Source organism: Melospiza georgiana, chromosome 1 (assembly GCF_028018845.1).
Source record: "Melospiza georgiana isolate bMelGeo1 chromosome 1, bMelGeo1.pri, whole genome shotgun sequence".
Taxonomy (NCBI): domain Eukaryota; kingdom Metazoa; phylum Chordata; class Aves; order Passeriformes; family Passerellidae; genus Melospiza; species Melospiza georgiana.
The window spans coordinates 95,360,627-95,378,397 of record NC_080430.1 but is presented as its reverse complement, the minus strand read 5'-3'; the positions used below and the strand labels follow the sequence as shown (position 1 = coordinate 95,378,397).

The following is a 17,771-nucleotide window of genomic DNA, read 5'->3' as shown; positions in this document are numbered from 1 at the left end:
ACACCAGCAATCATTTAGCTCCTGGCTCAAACACAGTCAGTCCACTGGAGCACATTAGTAAGGAGTGAGTTTTGAATATCCCCAGTGAGGGAAACTCCACCCCATCTCTGGGCAGCCTGATCCAGAGTCCCTAAACCAAGTCTGTTTTGCCCATGAGGATAATTGGGAAGTGTCTTCATCTCAAACCGTGAGCTTTCCTTTTTTTTTTTTAATTTTGATTTCTTCCTCCCACCTCTTTGGCAAAGGGGATTGAAAGAGTGGCTGGGTGGCAGACTGGCTACCAGGTGGAACCCAGACACCACAGTAGGGCAGCAAAGTACAAGTTGTTTGTAAGTTTTGGGCTCGAGACCAAAGAAAAACAACAACAACAAGAATTTAGGCTGTCAAACTCCATTCACTTCATGGGGTACCTCTCCTTCTTCTCCATGCCTGTGCACTGAAGTTCACATCAGAAAGTTAGGAGGCTTTCCCTATTAAATCAGCATTGCACATCTATAAAACAACAGCTTCTACAAGATTGACTACACAGTTCTTAGAGTAGGAGGCTTAGTTGATCTTCTGCAAAGAAAGTCAGCGGGGCCTTGACCTGTTCAGGTTTTGCCCAGCAGTTTATAAGAGCTCCCTAAAACACAACAAGTCTTAATCTGAACCTCATATCCAAGCTAATAAACACCAAGTAAGATGTATATCATCCCAAGTGAACAACTTCCATGCATCTGCCTATATAATTTTCTTGTCAAATAGAAGGCATATTTTTCTTAAATCTGTTCAACAGTAGTTCAGTTTCTACTTAAGAAATCCTTTAATGAGAAGCTAGTCATTCCTTCCTCAGCTCCTTTACTGTCTTGCCTGAAGGGGCATGTACATTCAACACAAACTTCAGAAGCTGACATAAAACATCCTACAAAAGACAAGGTCATAAAGGATGATGGGAATGGTTACAAAATAAACAATGAAGGCACAATAAAAATAGTCTTAAAATACAAAAAAGCAGCCTTTATTATGAGATCATAATACATGCCAAAATAAAAGTGTCTTTTAAATCACTGTGTATGCTTATGAATTGTATTTACAGGTTTTTCCCACCATTCTAAAACTAGAATTTGTTTGGTTTTGCAGATATTTTCAAAAATAAATATTATAAAACATGATTCAAGAAAAGATGCATACAATAGGAAAAGGGAAACCTGGCTTAAAACAAAGCCATTCCTGCAGAAACCAAGAACAAAGAACGGGTTGAAAACTTAAATATGCCCTACCTTAAACTGAGAGGGTAAAATTTTGTAAAAACAAGAATAAATCACCTAAAAACTGAAGATGTGAGTATTTTTTTTCCTTTTTATAATATAACATCAAAGTTACACAGAATGCCCCAGTGATCACTAGGAAACCTGCCACATTCTAGCTTTTCCAAACCAATCAAGTCCATGCTTCGTGGGATGAAATGCCCCCCTTCCACTGCAGGCCGGAAGTAAATGCGGTCAAACCTCATCTTGCACTTGTAGGCTGCGTTCAGGTTGGTGTTGGACTGCGTGTCCCAAGTGTAGCGGCAGTGCTGGGGCTTGCCCAAAAACTCCCAGGCATCCTTAATGTTGTCAGGCAGATTACCAAGTTTGGTAACCTGAAGGGAGAAGGAGGGAAAAAATTCCACAAGACAGTGAATTCACAAATTCTACCTTAGAAAAATAGAACCGAGTTGTTGCAGCATTGGATTTTTTTCTGCAAAACGTAAGTTGTTAAAAATCAAAGATCTTGGAGATGTTTCTAAACTATGGTATTTCTCCAGATACTTTAACGCACAACCATTTCCTGTAGCACTTTCTAAACCCAAAATATGTTCCAAAATAAATGATCAGCTCTGAAATGTTGAGGTATAGGGGCCAACACCATGTTTCCTAAACGAACGTCATCCCAGTTCACCCCAATGGAATTTCATGACAGGGAGAGGTGAAACTCTGACCTTCTAGTAATAATGCACAAATTTCCCTTTTAGTATCAGCAGCCAAAAACTACTTCTAATTTTGAATGTCTTCACTGCTGGAAATGAAGATCTATTTCTCCAGAGCACCCTCTTCCTTCACTGATTCTGAGAACTGGAGAGTTGAACAAGTAAAGACCAGGTTCTCAAAATGAGAAAATGTTTTTCTAGTCAAAACTTCCATCAAATCTGCCTGCATCTGCTCAGATACAAGTATTGTTCTTAAAGCACTAAGTTATTTGGAAGGGGTCTCCATATATATCACCTCAGCCAAAACAATGCTTACTTCTACTTAGTTACAATTCTACATGTTAAGAATAAGTGTTGACTATCTCTGTTCTGCCTAAGCAGGTGATTTCTCATAAAGACAACAGAAAAGCCTGAGGAGGTTTTGTCAAAATACCTTCTCTAAATAACAAAGTTGCTTATTTCTATTTACCTCGCTGTCTCTGAGGTTTGTATCCCCTCCAAATATAACAGTGGTAGACTCAGACTCCTTCTGCATTTCATTTAACACTATTTGCAGCTGCTTTATCCGTTCCTTGGAGTGATCTTTAGTGCTCTCCAGATGAGAAGTCATAAGGCACAGTTCAATACCAGATATGCTCACCTGTGTGTGAAACAAAGAGGCAGTGTTGCTATCCACATCACGATAAGAAGCTCAAAGACAAAATCTAATCACAAAGCAAGTAACTGAATGTTAGAGCTCTGGTTAATATTAGTTTTACATTGAAGAAAAGGGGCTTACACAAGGACAACAGGCTTTTAGTTTTGTTTTCAGAGGTTATGAGACTTGAAAGCAAAGTATGGTAAGTAACTTGCATACAAGATTTAAGTTTGTCAGTATCAAATGCCACCGGGTTCGTATGCTTGAAGAAGTTTTTCTGCTCTTTGAGACTGTCATACAGAAAAAGCCAGTTCAGTTTTTTCTGGGATTTTCTGTTTGGAAGGCAGAAGTACAGCTGCTCAGTACATCCTGACTCACTCACATGCACAACTAAAAGGTTCCTCTTCATGGCAGTCGTTGGAAAAGGTATTATGTCATGTTTCAGTAGCTTCACTCTCGATTTCTTTAACATTATAGCAGTGAAATACTCATCTATGTTACCTACAGAGGACCAAGCAAAGAAATGTTTGAGGACATGTTAAAGCAGTTAAGGTTCTGAAAGAGACCTTTTTACCACAACCTGAGAGAATATGTTGATTTTTAAGTCATTAGTGAAAAGTTGCATGATAATGGTCTGAATTTTCCAGATTTTTTAAATGCAAATACCTAAAAAAATTACTTATCTATAATACTTTTTGATTACCCTTGGTACCAATCTTTCAAAATGCAGAAAGAAATACAAAGGAAAAGGCCAGAAAAGCAAACTTTTCACATGCATAATTTGCATCAAGCTACACGCTGATACCAAAACACAGAAACATCAAATGCTTCCTTCTTCACTTTACTATCTATATTCTTTAAAATGGCTAGAGGTTTTGGCAAGAGAAACAGAATAAACCCAACCTTTGTTTTCTGGTTTTTGTCTTTAGCACCTGAAGGTATTTTCTTACCTGGAATAATAGTGTAATTGCCTGCTTTCATCTGGAGAAGAGGGAGATGTGGTGGGATGACCTCCTGTAAAAATACAACATCCGGACTGTATCTGAAATCAGCAAGGCAAGAAAAATTTCAATTAATAACTGAGTAGTACTGCAACACTCTGAGGCCAAATGGAACAAAGTCAGGGATTTCAGGGGCACCTTGCCCTCATTTTCCTAGGTTTTGTAAGAATCTACTCTTTAAAAAAGAAAAAGCCATCTGCACTGTGTTTAGCTGCACGTAGACACCACCCTTACTAAAAGGGAGGAAACAATTGCTGTTATGAACGTGAAACCAACACGGTAATAAAATGCATTACTTCCTTCTACCATGAATTTGCAGGTTTCATATACTACATAACATGAGGAATTAATCTTAAGCAGCTGAAAAGTAGCTTTGGGACATGTTTTCCAGAAGATTCTCATGTACTGGCTGCTATTATGAATTATGTTTGTGATGTATGGTAGCAACTTGAACAATATTGCTCATTATTAGACTTTTAAAAGTAGCCATCTGAAAACATTTAACCTCTGGGATGCTGCACAGGTTCACACCTTTTACAGTCAGTATAACAACTCTCAGCTATTTAGGGTTTATAGGGTGATTGATCTGTTGCATCTAACATTAAGATAATTGGGACATGAAGATTTGTAAATTCTTAAATCAAGAAGCCTTTTTGTCACAGTTGAGGCGGTCACGACATAAAGCAGAGACTACAAGCAGTCTCAGTTGGCAACAGTTGGTAACACTTTATTAGTGAAAATGGTTGATTTTTTATATAATTTTTAGTTGTTTTTTTTTTTACTTTAATTATTGGTTATAATAATTTAATATGTTATTGGTGAAAAGTTATTTTGATTTTACTGATTTTACTTAATTTTTTAAAAATTTTTTTTTAGTTGTAGAATTTTTTTTTTTTTTGATCTCTTTGGTTACGGCTTTGGAGAAAGCTCCTTATCAGCCTCTTCTTCTTACTTTTCGCTCTTTTAGCTAACAGGCCCGCTGCTAGCCCCTTCCACACCTTTTTATTTTTCTGCTGAATCCAGGCACCTGACAACACAAGGAGGAGGCTGTACTTACAATGCCAGGTATGTACAGATTCCTCTGGCTCGATCTTTCACATTTCCCAGGTCCAGCCCATCAATGTTCCAGGTGATCAGTGAGAAGTTGCTGTCATCTTCTTTCTGCTGCGAGTCTTCACCATTGACACCAGCAGTACTTGTAGTTGCATCTGCAGTGAGGTCAATGCTAAAAAGAGAGAGAGTATTTGTTTGTTAGCATGCTAATACTGACCTATCTGTGATTGCCTCACTTGTCTGCTAAAGCATGTGTGGCTCTCAACATCATTTAAAAGCACAGTAACTAAAACATGCAGGCACCTGGTACACAGGTGAAGTGGTTTTTTCTCCACCTATGGATGGAAGATAACATTTACCATTCTGATATGAGCTAAACAGATGGTAACCAACAAAATCCAAAGCACTTGAGTAGTTAAACTCTTTCCCCACAATCCTACTCTTTCCCCATGTACTTCAGGAACAGGCTGCTTCCAAGTGGCTCCCCATGGGGTCACAAGTCCTGCCAGCAAACCTGTTCCAACAGGGGCTCCTCTGTCCATGTGCCCACAGGTCCTGCCAGGAGCCTGCTCCAGCGTGGGCTTCCCAAGGGATCAGCCTTCTTCAGGCACCCACCTGCTGCAGTGGGGACTCCTCCCTGGGCTGCAGGTGGATCTCTGTTCCTCTGTGGTTCTCCAGTGGGCGTGCAGGAGCACAGCTGCCTCACCATGCTCTGCACTGCGTGGGGAATCTCTGTCCCTGCCCCCGGAGCACCTCCTGTCCCTCCTTCTTCGCTGACTCTTGGTGTCTGCAGGGTTGTTTTCAGCTCTCTCTTCCGCTGCAGATGCTGTGGTGCAGCAACTTTTTAAGTACATTATCCCAGAGGCACTACCACCATCACTGATGGGCACAGCATTGTTCCACAGCGGGTCTGCCTTGAAGCCAGCTGACCTGGGCTCTGTCAGACACAGAGGAAGCTTCTGGCAGCTTCTCACAAGAGCCATGCCTGTAGCCCCTCACTACCAAAACTTTGCCAAGCAAACCTGGTCAGAATAATGTTGACAACACACTGATATTTTGTTGTTGTTAACTAATGCCTACCTCAAAAGAAGGGCTTTTCAGTTTCCCATGCTCTGCCAGGTGCATAAGAAGCTGGGAAGAAACATGACCAGGCAAGCTGACCTGAACTGGCAAAAGGGATACTCCATACCATAGACCATCACGTTCAGTGAATGAACTCAGAGGGAATTGGCCAGGAGGAGCCAAGTGCTGCTTAGAGATGGGCTGGGCACCAATCAGTGAGTGGTGAGCAACTGTACTGCCTATCACTTATCTTTCTTGGCTTCCATTTCCCTCTGTCTGTTATCTCAAATTTCATTACAATTAATTTTATATTATTATAATTAATTTTATTTCTGCCGTAAAACTGTTTTTACCTCAACCCATGGGTTTTTTTGTTTTTTTGTTTTTTTGTTTTTTTTTAATACTCTTTCCCACCCCATTGAGAGGGTGGTGGTAAGTCAGGGCCTCTGAGTGAGTGGGTGCATACTACTTGGTGTCTGGGGTTAAATATGGAAAAGTTCAATTCCACATGCAGATCAATACACTCAATACCTCCTCCAGGTGTGCTATGAGATGGTGTATGTAAAACACAGATCTTATATCTTAACTTTCACAGGTACATCTAACAAGGTATGCATGTACAAGCCTATTTTATTTATAGAGATAAAAATATGCATACATCCACTATAATACAAATATGCATAATTTACACATATACAAACGCATGTATAGTAAAATCAGCATATGTATCACTGCACAACACAAGAGAAGAAAATATGCCTGTGCCTTCTCCAAAAGGTTCACAATCCACCGGTGCGGAGGATCCACAGAGGGAAAAGGCAGTCCAAAAGACTGAGAGCCTCTCCGTGGGAGAGAAACGTGGGGAAAGGGCGAGAACGGGAGCAGAAAAGGAACGGGAACCACCTGCCCCGCTGCACCTCAGCCGAGGCGCGATGCCCGGCGGGAGGGGAGCGCTGCTCCCCAGGTTACGCCTCGGCCCCGCGATGGCTCTTCTCGGGTATGGGGGCCCCAGCGCCTTCCTGCCAGGGGGAACCTGCCTGCCCCCGGGGAGGCTCCGCTCCCCGACCCGCTCCTCCTGCCGCCTCCCCCGTCCCTGTCACCTACCAGGCGCCGGTGTCCGCGCAGGCCGGGGCCGACCCGCCGGCCGCTGCCTCCGTGTCCCCCGGCGGGTCGAAGTAGGCGTTCAGCGCCCTCTGAAACACAGGGGCGGCTGGCAGCGAGGGGCCGCCGCCGGGCAGCCCCGCGGCCCAGCCGGCCCCGGCCGTACCTCCATGTGCCAGTCGCTGCTGGCCAAGAAGCGGCGCGCCACGGCCTCGTCGCTGCTGGTGATGGCGGCGAACTCGGAGCACAGCACCTTCCTCCGCTTGTCGACGTGGAGCGCCTCATCCTCATCCTCCTGCTCCCGCTTGTGCTCCGCTGGCGGCGGGCTCGGCGCCGCCTCGGCCCGCTCCTCCATGGCTGCGGCGGAAGGCGGGGAGAGGCGCCGCCCGCCGGGGTTGCCGTTCCGGGGCGCGGACGGGCGGGCGGAGGTCGGCGGAGCGGCAGCATGGGGCTCACGATGGAGAGCCTGAAGGAGGCTATGAAGTACATGGTGGAGTCGAAGGGCTTCGACCGGGTGCTCGGCAAGGTACGGGCACTTGGAGGGCAGGGCTCCGGGAGCGCGGCACCGGCGGGACAGCTCGTCTGTACGGCCTTTGTCCCGTCCCGGAATAACCAGCTGGACCAGGATCAGCCGGCGGGGGCTGCGCGGGGCCGAGCCTGGCGGGGCTGCAGGCACGCAGGAGCCCCCCGGTGCAGGCTCGACGGTGTTTCCCCGCATTCCAGGCCTCGCACCCTGGCGTGTGGCCGTGCTGCTAACACGGGGTAGAAAACACAGGTGTTATAATAAGAATAATTACTCAGTTGTTATTCAGTAACTCTCGTTGAACGCTCCCGCTGCCTCCCAGCAGCTCTCTGAAGGTGACAGTACTGAATAACCTTCAGGAGTCATTCAGCAGGTGCCAAGCTTTCCTTCGCAGTACGTGCGAAGCCACTAACTTCAGACACCGTGAAATTGTAAAATAAACTCTTCCCTGTTTAAATTAGAAAGCTGTCTCGTTATGACATCTCCTGAGCCTGAAGTCAGGCTGAAAGGACAACACACACCCCTGTGCTCTCTGAATTTCTACACAAGGCCTTACACTATACCTTCACTGCGCATTCTGGTGCAAGGAAATGTAATTGACTGGTACTGCTGCAGGGTCATGCTACATTATGCTCAAAAAAAAGTTGAAGTTACTGTAGATTTACACTGCAACTTGTGTAGCATGCAGTAGCATCGCTGCTGTGTAGGAAAGTTCTTGTTCTAGAAGCAGTTTCAGTGTTCTCATTAAATTTTCACTTTAATTTTTATTTGGTTGTGTAACTGTGACATGGAGTGATGGAGTAAATATAGCTAAGAAAATCAGCCATGCACAAATGGCTTTGCATTATAGAGGAGCAAATGTTATAATGGAAGCACTGCTTTTGTTGACAGCACCATGATCTGATACACTTAATAGAAACCAACTGTTCACAAGTAATTCTTACAGCCGTGTTTTTCCAAGACATGTTGGTGAGTATAAAGTTTTTTAAAAATGTATAAAGCTTTAAGAAGATAGTTTATATATTTATAGTCCATTTAGTTCTTAGTCACCACTTCACTGTGATAACTTTACGCTCCTTTTAAATACTGATAAGTGGTGAACAAATATTAGCATTTCAGCTTGTAAAGGTAAGTGCCTGGAAGTGAGCCTTGGGAGGCAGGTTTCCAGTCTTCCTGTGGAATTCTTTCAGATTTTTCCTGCAACCTTCTAGAATTAGGATGCTAGGAATCTGATGATAATACCAATAAAAGTACAATTTGAATTAAAAGTAACGGCTGCTTTTCTGCGAGATACCTGAAATCTCTCTTGCCGTAAGTAATGACTCAAGGTTTCTCTTATTCCAGGGAAGTCACATTTAGTCTGAAACCTTTCACCTCAAGCCTCAGACCTAGTTTCTGGTGTAAGTCCGATGTGGTATCTAGCCAGGCTCTAATGGCTGTGTGTTTAAAGCCTGGAAGCTGCAGCAGTGTGCTGTTCCCCAGGCAGACGCGTGGGAGGACAAGCACAGCAGGGCTGGGAGAAGCACACACCAGCAGCTCTAGCTGAGTAGGTCCTGGAAGCGCTCAAGTACTGAGCTATTTTTGTCAAGGAGAGCAGGCATGTCGTGCCAGATCAGAGCCATGACAAATGGGACCAGATGCTTTCCTCACCTCGCTGGTGGGGTGGAGCACCAGTCCCTGATGGGAGCGGAAGCAATCTGCTCCCAGTGTTGAGCATCAGTAAAGTCCTCCTTAGAAATTCTGTCAGAAGCTCAGGCCTCCAGTGCAGTGCAGCATGCCTGATTTAGGACTTGGGGTTTTCATTGACACCGGTGCTATTTCTGTATTAGGATATTGCCTCAGTAATTTCCTCTCTGTTTAATACCAGTTTTTTTCCATTAGAAGACTGTACTACATCATCACGGATCTTATTATCATTTGTCTGCAAAATTTAGATAGATTTTGGTTTATCAGAAAGGCTGAAACTCAGCTCTTACAATGCATTATAAATAAAGAACAATGAAACTGGAAACATTTCAACCTTAATACCTTTTAAAATTAAAAAAATATTTAATCTCAGCTGGTAACAGAATGGAAACATTCAAGTTTAAAAAAGCCCTTGTAAAAAAACCTGAAAATTAGTAAGAAGAAATATAAGAAATATGTCCACGTTTCACTTTTAAGAGTCTATAGGCAAAGTCTTAGTTATACATGTAAATATATGTGGAACTTACCCCAGTTTTGCATCTGCTTTCAGATTTTGAATATAGTGCTACTGACTGAAGAAATTTAAATAGAGATTTTAAAATACTGAGTTGCAGTAGCTTCTTGGTGTCAAAATTCCAGCTTCTTTTGTTAGTTATAGGGGGAAGCATGGTACTATAATTCTGGATTTACTACCTGTGGTCTGGAATAAAACTGTATATACAAATGATGATGCTGTAACATTGTGATACAGTCTTGGATACTTCTACTCATGAATATGAATTTCCAGTCAGAGAGGCAATCTGATTAGTATTTCCAATGCTTATTTCAAAATACTGATTTGTATTGAGGTTGCTCTTATGCAATGATTCATTAATTACTGGTGGTCTCATTACCATATTGTGAGCTAACAAATGCCTTCACAACTATGGTACACACAGATACTTAGAGCAGTTGTGTGTTCCCTCTAATCTGGTCTTTCACTCATGGCTTAAAGCAAAAGGAAAACTGAAGACAGTTTCCTCTTAAGGAATTCATGACAGCGTAACACCTATTGAAGTTCTGTTAAGCTGTCAGTTTAAATATTTGTCTGCATTAGAAGTACAGATTTTTCTAAGGCAACAGACTTCTGCTCAAAATCTCTGGAAATATCTAATGGGACAGTTGAATTACTCTATTTTCCATCTTTTAATTTGTCTCATGAGTCCAGAGTCAGAAAAAATGTACTTTCAATTTGATTGAGGGCAATATTAGGTGTTGGTACTACTGTCACTAAGCTTTTTGTTCCTTTTTTGGTTATACAGATGAAACTTCACTCTGCAACTCCTGGAAAAGTTGTTTGTGAAATGAAGGTAGAGGAGGAGCATACCAACAGAGGGGGCACATTACACGGAGGTTTGACAGCCACCCTTGTGGATGTGGTGTCAACAGCAGCATTGCTGTACACAGAGAGAGGAGCGCCTGGGGTCAGTGTGGACATGAACATCACGTAGGTATCGTCCACTGTGCTACCAAAATGTACTTTTCTTCCCCTGTGGACTCCATTGTACATCTTTGCTGTGGCACTCACTAAAAATGGGTGCTTTCTTTGGTTTCAGAAGTCCTGTTTTGATAAATTAAAGGGGTTGCATGTGTGTTTTTGGAGACTGCCATTCAGTTTCGAATGTTGAGCTGGACCTTCTTAAGCTTTTATTTGTTACATGTGTTTATGAGACAGTGCCCATTCCTTCATAGAATGTAAATGCTGATATGTCAACAATTTTACTCCTAAGAAATTGGTTTGGTTTCAGTTTTTACTTGTGCAGGTATGTTAATGTCTCCTCAAAACCCAAGCTCTAGGGTAAGCAGCTTTCTGTAAACTCTTTTTTAATATTACTCCATAAACCAGAGAAGAAGCAGAGTTTACCGCTGTTGTGTATAGAGGGTGAATTACAGATTAAATCAGAATTTCTCAGTGGAAGAAAAATCCTTTGCTTTAGGTTATTTTAAGGTAGTTTTATACTGAGAATAGTTCTTCCTGTAATGAAAATTCAAAGCACGGTGTCTTAAGAAACCAATTGTTCTGAAACTTTCTTTGATCATGCTATTGTAGCTTGTCAGCTTTGCTTCATTACTTTTAATGAAGACTTTATGACCAACTGGAACTAAAGTAATCCTACTTAGAATAACTAACACAGAGCATTAAAAATCTTAGAAAAGTAACCCCTCATCAAAACTGCCTTAAAAAAAAAAAAGCTTTAAAAGTGCGTGGAGAGTGATCTGTATCTTTATCAGGTTCCCTCCTTTCTCTCCCAGCACCTTCTGATTTCTCCACTAGGCAGATGGGGGATTAAGCATCTGTTTAAGCTTCGTGCTACCACTGTGATGACTAGGATCTCACTGGAAATTAAAACCTAAAATTCTCCTATTGTTATGGGTTTTTTCCTGCAGTAGTATAATAAGAGGCCAACATCTGAATTATTGACAGTATCAGTTATGTTCACCCAATTACATAAGGGCTGAAATCTGAAGAAAGTGCTATCTCTGGAGGTGATCCAAAATTACCTTTAGGCAATGGTACATGAAGCAATATTAATATCTTTTTTTAACTTGGACTACTGCATTCATTGAACAAGTGAGATTGGATATCAAATATTGTTACAAGAACTTTTTTCCTTTTTGGGAAGGAGCTTTTTAAAAAGTTGTCATGAGGAAGCTATTTCAGTAATGGAAAGAACAGAGAGAAACAGAGAAATTTTTTTTTGGTAACCACAAGAGGATCAGCAGTAGCTTCTGGAAATGAGACAGGGCTGAAATGCTGCCCTTGTCAAGCAGTGGAGCTGGTGCTACGTCAGCGTTAGGCGTGGCTGGCATTCTTGTGACATGGAGTCGTGTATAAAAATGGACTCGTTGATGAAATTTATATCAACAAGATTAACATCCAGCAATTCTTCATTTTCCTCTGCAGCTCTAACATTTGAACATTGTTCCCTTACCTCAGATCATGGCTGGATCATGTTCCTCCTAATTTGTTCCAGGGGAATTCTTTGTGCAGAAATTTCTTCCTATTCACTGAAGAGTGTGTTTTAAAAGCACACCCTCCTGCTCATGTAAATAAAATAAAGAGTTTTTAATGAATGGAAACAACATTTGAGGGTGCCCAGATTTCCATGACTTTCCTCTAACCAGGGTATGGGAACAGTTAACCTATGCTTACAGTTCCATACAGAAATGACCTTCTGGAGCCTTTGTGACATTGACATTTTGCAGCTGAAGCAGCCAAACTAGTTTAGAAAGGCTGTAGGAAGCCAGCAGTGGTTGGAACAGGACTTGGATCTGAACTTTTAACTGAAGTCTTGGATACCTCATTGTTTCTGTTCCAAAACAGACTTTTCCTCAGAACCAAGCCAATGGGTTTCTTTCTAGCCTCCATTTTCTCAGAGAACTCTTACACTTACTTACAACTGCCAGTAGTTAGAGGAGCTCAAATCCATTAAGTTGGGATTTGAAAGTAGACAGGCAGACAGAGATGTTGCTTTATTGCCTGCTTCTACTAATTCCTTCATGATAATATAAAATGCAGGAATATTCTTGGATTTATCCTCTCTACAATTGCTTACCTGTTCCTTTTTTTCTTCCTTGAAGATACACTTCTGCTGCTAAGATTGGAGAAGACATACTGATTACAGCTCAGATTTTGAAGCAAGGAAAAACTCTTGCATTTGCCACTGTGGATTTGACAAATAAGGCTACAGGAAAGTTAATTGCACAAGGTAGACATACAAAGTTCTTGGGAAATTAATATGAAAAAGTATTTTAAGTAAGAATGTTGGACTCCAGAAGCCCATTTAGAATTATTTTCTCACGCAATATCATCTGCACAAAGTTGTGATAGTCTCTATCAAGTGAATTTGTCTCACTTCTATAATAAGCGAACAGATTTCTTAATTACCACCAGTATTGCTACAAGCCTGGGTTTGGGATGAACAACAGAGTGTGACAGCACAGGGAGGCACCTGGCTTTTTTTGGTCAAGATAGCAGAAGGGAAGAGCCTTTGGGCCAGCCATATGGTTAACCAGCATGACAGCATTTTAGGAGATCTGCTTTCTCTACCTGTGGCCAAAGCAACCCCGTCTTCAGGTCTGTCACTGTCACCCTCAAACACTAGAAATGCTTCCCAACTGTACTTGTTCCCTGAAGCGGTAGTACAGAGTTCCTGTAACACTGTCCAGAACTGGTTTGAAAGTATGCAAAATGTAATGCAAAACGTAATTTACTGATGCTGTAATAAATTAAGAAGTATTCAATAAAGCTTTCTGAAACTACCTTTTTAAAGATTGTTTCATAGTTTTGTAGCCTCTTTGCACTAAGTAAAAGCTTGTCAGCATGGAGTAGTTGAGAGAGGGTTTGGTGGAACCCTTGTACATAAATTCTACCAACATGCCATCATCTCCCTCTGATCCTGGAACGTGAAAATAGTTGTATCATGTAGGCTTTTCAGCTCTCCCTAGCTGAGGCTGTGGTTATATTTGTTTAAAATCCATCAGCTGCATGTTACAGATGTAAAAAACTAATTTTGGTGAGCTCTTATTCAGGCTAAGGCTGTAGATTATCTGACCTGGCTTAAATGTGGTAGAGTTAAGCTGCTGTTCACCAGCTGAAGCCTGGTCTCCTCTTGCAGTGTTGTGGACAGGCTTAACTGCTTTCTTCAAACTGTTGACAAATGATCCATGGCGAGATTATCAAGCTATAATAAGAACAGCAATGCCACATATACAGTTCATGTTTGTCTCCTCTAGCAAAAAGCTGATCTACGCTAGTAAAGGGCACATGTAAGTCCTGTTCGTTGTGGAAGTTGAGTCATTGTCTTCAGTCATTTGACTTTTGTGATGAGCAGTTAGGGTTTTCTTCTGTGCATTCCTAAACCTAAAGAAGTGATTTTCAATGAGTTAGCTGACCTGTTCATGCAGACTGAATTTCAATACAAACTTGTACAAGTTTACTAAAGTGTCATTAATCTTTCCAAAAGACTTTTAAACAACTAATATGAGCGGATAACTAACCTTTCAGTGGAAGTTCTCTAAAAAAATATCTACAGTGGACTCAAGCTACCAGCATGTATTTTTGCTGCAATTTAGAAGTTTTTCATGGTATATACATTCTCAGAAAAGCTTTTTCTCTGAGGCTGCCTCAGAAGCATACAGGGCTTACATGCCTGTGGCTAGTAGAACTTTTAATAATAGCATCCTCTCTGTAGCAGTACAGTCATGATTGATTTTCCCACAGGACTTGCACTCACTCATACTCAGAATTCGTCCCTGAATCTCATTTAAAGGAACACAATGCTTTGCTGAAACAGTTCTGCAAAGGTGATTACTACAGCAGGAACTTTTTTTGGTTTAAATCTTTGCTCATCAGAGCTAGATGCTGCACTGTACGAAATTCTCACGTCATAGCTCCCTCAGCCTGGAGCACTGTTAGGAGTCTTAAGCATCTCCAGTTCCTCTGCAGTTACTCAGATGAGCAGAGAGGATCCATCAAATCAACTGGATGCACTTCCTGACTTTAGTGATTGCTGCTCTAGTTGCTTCCTATTAACATGTTCTGGCATCTCCAGTTATTTTTTTTCTCATTCTTAAGTTTACCAGTTTTCTTACGTGGATTACTCATGTAAGTAGAATTCAAGAAGATAGTTAAAACCACTCCCCTCCAATTGCTATAAACCCATTCCCCTCACTGGAACACAAGAGTGATTTTGACTGAAATAAAAGGCAGAGGGTGAGAATGAAGGAGGTGCCAAATTCAATATGTGACAAAATACTGAGAACACTCTCAGCTGCATGTTCTGGGGCCACTCTGTCCTTGTTTAACTGTCCCACTGCAACTTAACACGACTTCCTCAATCAGCACTGGCTGCCTCAGGAACCTATCAGAGTTAAGTGGTCCCATTCTATCACTTAGCATTCATCATATCTCCATAATTACAGCTGAAAAGCGTCCAGGCCAATTGAGAGTGGCAAACCTCAACACGGAAACAGCAGTATCCTCCTGTTCCCATTCAAGCCTGGCAAGGACTGTTTCAGCCTGAGAGGGAAACAGAAATAAACCTTCCTGAAATAACAAGTGAATTCTCTTTTCCCTTACAATAGACTATTCAGCACAGTATTTTAGAACTGCCTAATTAATGAGAGGGACATCATTAACATGCAGGCCAGTTATTTCAGAAGCAGTTAATTAAATGGATTATTTTAAGACAACCTTGTCTGTTATCCTTCACCAGCGGCAGTATGTTGACCTCATAATTTATTTCAAAACTGAACTCAGGTGCAGAGATGATCTTAGAAGGAATTGACACCATTGAGCTTGCCTAGCTTTGAGAGTAAACTGTCAAGCATCAGACTTAATACTTGGAAGTGTTCTTTACTGATTTCACTCTAACCTACATGTGGAAAACTCTGTATCTTACCTTAGCTGAATCTCAAAGTAATGGAAACAAATTACTGTAATAAGGACAAGTGGTACATGGCTCCACCTGGCATTAGAACAAACAGACCTCCTGTGGAGCTGACCTGGTTCCATCACTGCAGATTTAGGCATAATTCCCTTACAAGCAAGCAAATAATGATTTCATGAGCTCATCACGTGAGTCTTAGTAGTAAACCAGATTACATATCCAGTAACTGACAGACAACTACAAGTTCCTTCTTAACAGCTAAAAATGAGACCAGCCCTCCCATATTGCAGTTTGTTGTATTTTGGGGTTTTTCTTTTAAATATACCAAACACTAATTATACTTATGTCTAGATGTCTGTTCTTACAGAGGCCACATAAGTGGCCATTTCATGCCACATTTCAGTGGTATGAAATGTTGAGGAACAGTTGTCTCTCTCAGGAAAGTAACTTCAGCTTCCCACTTCATGCAGTACCCTGTCCAGCCAAGTGTTTCATGCAGGTTTCACACCCCAGCTATTGCACAAACGTTTTCAGACTGACACCCACAGGCTTGCACCATGTACAGCTGTGCTTTACAGATGCCTTGAGAAAATAAGGGATCAGAACAGACTTGTTCCCACTGGCATCTGAAACCAGATGCTGATGGGGGTCCAGATGCTGATCAGGGCAGATACAGATCACAGATGAAGATGCAGTGATAAGGGGGTTAGTCATTAAGGATTCCAGCTCTTGAGAAGATGTCAGTGATAAACTAGGGAGAAGATAAGGAAGGGTGTCACTGCTGAAACAAATGTTGAACTATCAGAATTCCTTTTAAGTCTTTTAGGTCAAGGCACCCATCACAGGATTCTCACGCTGAGCTGCTGGTTTACAATTCTCAAATTCACAAACCACCACCTAATAGGGATGGGGCAGGGAGGGCAGGGATGTCAGGTGAATTAGGCTGTTAAGTAACTGTTCTGAACAGCAGTTCAAATCTTTTCAGCTTCATTGACTGGCTCTGAGCCACTGCCAGGGCATATGGAACAATTTCCCACTGCATTATATCATTCACAATTTTAGAATTTCCATCTCCAAAAAAAAAAAATTTTAGGCAGAACTCCCCAAACCTCTTCTTACCTCATTGTCTCCAGGAATAAAAAAAAAACCCACTTACATGCCTATTTTGCTACTTGAGTTCAGGGCCAACATGATGAGAGTTATCACCTTCATGATTCTGCAATGCATTCACTGAACCACTGCTACCACCAGACCAGGATCCCAAGCTGCCATGGCTGTGGGACACAGCAGCACATACAGTTATACAGTTCTCGCTTTAAAGAGAAGAAATTACCTGCCGCCTTTCATCAAGCAAGACACATTTGCTATCCTTCAGGAAAAACACCAAAAACAAAAAAATACCCCTATTTTTGTTTACTAAGACAGTACCTGGGGCTTGTAACTCTAGTGAAATTCTGGATCTTCGATTTCTTTCGCTTAAAAGCAGTAGTTGCTTGAATGGATTTCCAGAGTCCAGAACAGCAATTTTTTCAGTGGGTGCTCTAGCATGCAGTAATTGTGCTTAAATTAAGGGACCTTTCCATATGTAAATCCTTTCCAAGCAGAAGTAGGCCACAGATATCTTCAGCCCTAAAAAGCATTTCAGTCACCCAAGCAGAAGAGAAATTACACTTAGCTTCAGTTAACCTGTAGAGCTGACAGAGCCCTTCCTCTGCAGCATCTGCACTGCCCAGTGAGCCTGGTGAGCTCCCTCCCAGCTGCACGCACAAAGCAGAAAGCAGCACCTACTGCTGCAGACCTGAAGGGTTTAATAATGTTTTGTCTCATTGTTTCACTCCAGAAAGCTGTTCCAGAGTCTGCAGACTTACACAGCTTGTGAATTTACTGCCACAATAAATGCAAAATGAAAAATCTGAGATGATTTTCCAGGCTAATAAAAGTAAGTAACAATTAGGTAAACTCACATGGCATGCCTGTCTGCTTAGTGAATGTAAATGCACTCTACCCATTCTTGACTTCAGCTATCATGCTCAATGGCAGTAACGTTAATGCAATATTAAATGAAGCCTCCAACAGTCCATTAGACTAATCTCACTATTAAGAGGCAAGAAACCCTTCAGTGACTCTTCTCACTGTTCAACCCCCCAGATCCTGATTCAACATAAGCTGGTGTTCAGTAACTGCACGTAACCTAAATGACTCAGCACACAAGTGCAAGAAAAAGCAGAGTTCTCCTGGCAGCAGAACAGGGTGGGAAGGGAAGGAAGCCTGCAGAGCTCACAGGCTGCAAGTATGTGCAATGACCAAGCGTTGATAGCATTTGTGTGAT

At 41.9% G+C, this 17,771-nt stretch overlaps 2 protein-coding genes across 2 annotated transcripts; one reads left to right on the top strand and one right to left on the bottom strand.

Moving 5' to 3' along the window:
* Nucleotides 1–980: 980 nt before the first annotated feature.
* On the bottom strand, nucleotides 981–7,161 carry TDP2 (tyrosyl-DNA phosphodiesterase 2). Its single transcript, XM_058034109.1, has 7 exons — nucleotides 6,969–7,161; nucleotides 6,806–6,894; nucleotides 4,644–4,811; nucleotides 3,536–3,627; nucleotides 2,968–3,086; nucleotides 2,418–2,588; nucleotides 981–1,621 (listed from the first exon to the last, which is right to left on the bottom strand). Exons 1-7 carry the CDS (start codon nucleotides 7,155–7,157, stop codon nucleotides 1,340–1,342), a joined length of 1,110 nt encoding a protein of 369 aa, XP_057890092.1. The 5' UTR covers nucleotides 7,158–7,161; the 3' UTR covers nucleotides 981–1,339.
* A 39-nt stretch (nucleotides 7,162–7,200) lies between these two features.
* On the top strand, nucleotides 7,201–13,313 carry ACOT13 (acyl-CoA thioesterase 13). The gene is made up of 3 exons (XM_058034096.1): nucleotides 7,201–7,328; nucleotides 10,313–10,497; nucleotides 12,633–13,313. Exons 1-3 carry the CDS (start codon nucleotides 7,248–7,250, stop codon nucleotides 12,787–12,789), a joined length of 423 nt encoding a protein of 140 aa, XP_057890079.1. The 5' UTR covers nucleotides 7,201–7,247; the 3' UTR covers nucleotides 12,790–13,313.
* The last annotated feature ends 4,458 nt before the right edge of the window (nucleotides 13,314–17,771 follow it).

Bases quoted from the DNA above. Each gene is read 5' to 3' on its own strand.
- TDP2 (XM_058034109.1), bottom strand. From the start codon at position 7,157: ATGGAGGAGCGGGCCGAGGCGGCGCCGAGCCCGCCGCCAGCGGAGCAC. The intron at 2,589-2,967 runs GTGAGTGAGTCA...TTTCACACACAG, and splicing joins GGAACCTTTTAGTTGTGCAT to GTGAGCATATCTGGTATTGA. The intron at 1,622-2,417 runs GTAAATAGAAAT...TTCTCCCTTCAG, and splicing joins CAAACCTCAGAGACAGCGAG to GTTACCAAACTTGGTAATCT.
- ACOT13 (XM_058034096.1), top strand. From the start codon at position 7,248: ATGGGGCTCACGATGGAGAGCCTGAAGGAGGCTATGAAGTACATGGTG. The intron at 7,329-10,312 runs GTACGGGCACTT...TTGGTTATACAG, and splicing joins TCGACCGGGTGCTCGGCAAG to ATGAAACTTCACTCTGCAAC. The intron at 10,498-12,632 runs GTAGGTATCGTC...TCTTCCTTGAAG, and splicing joins AGTGTGGACATGAACATCAC to ATACACTTCTGCTGCTAAGA.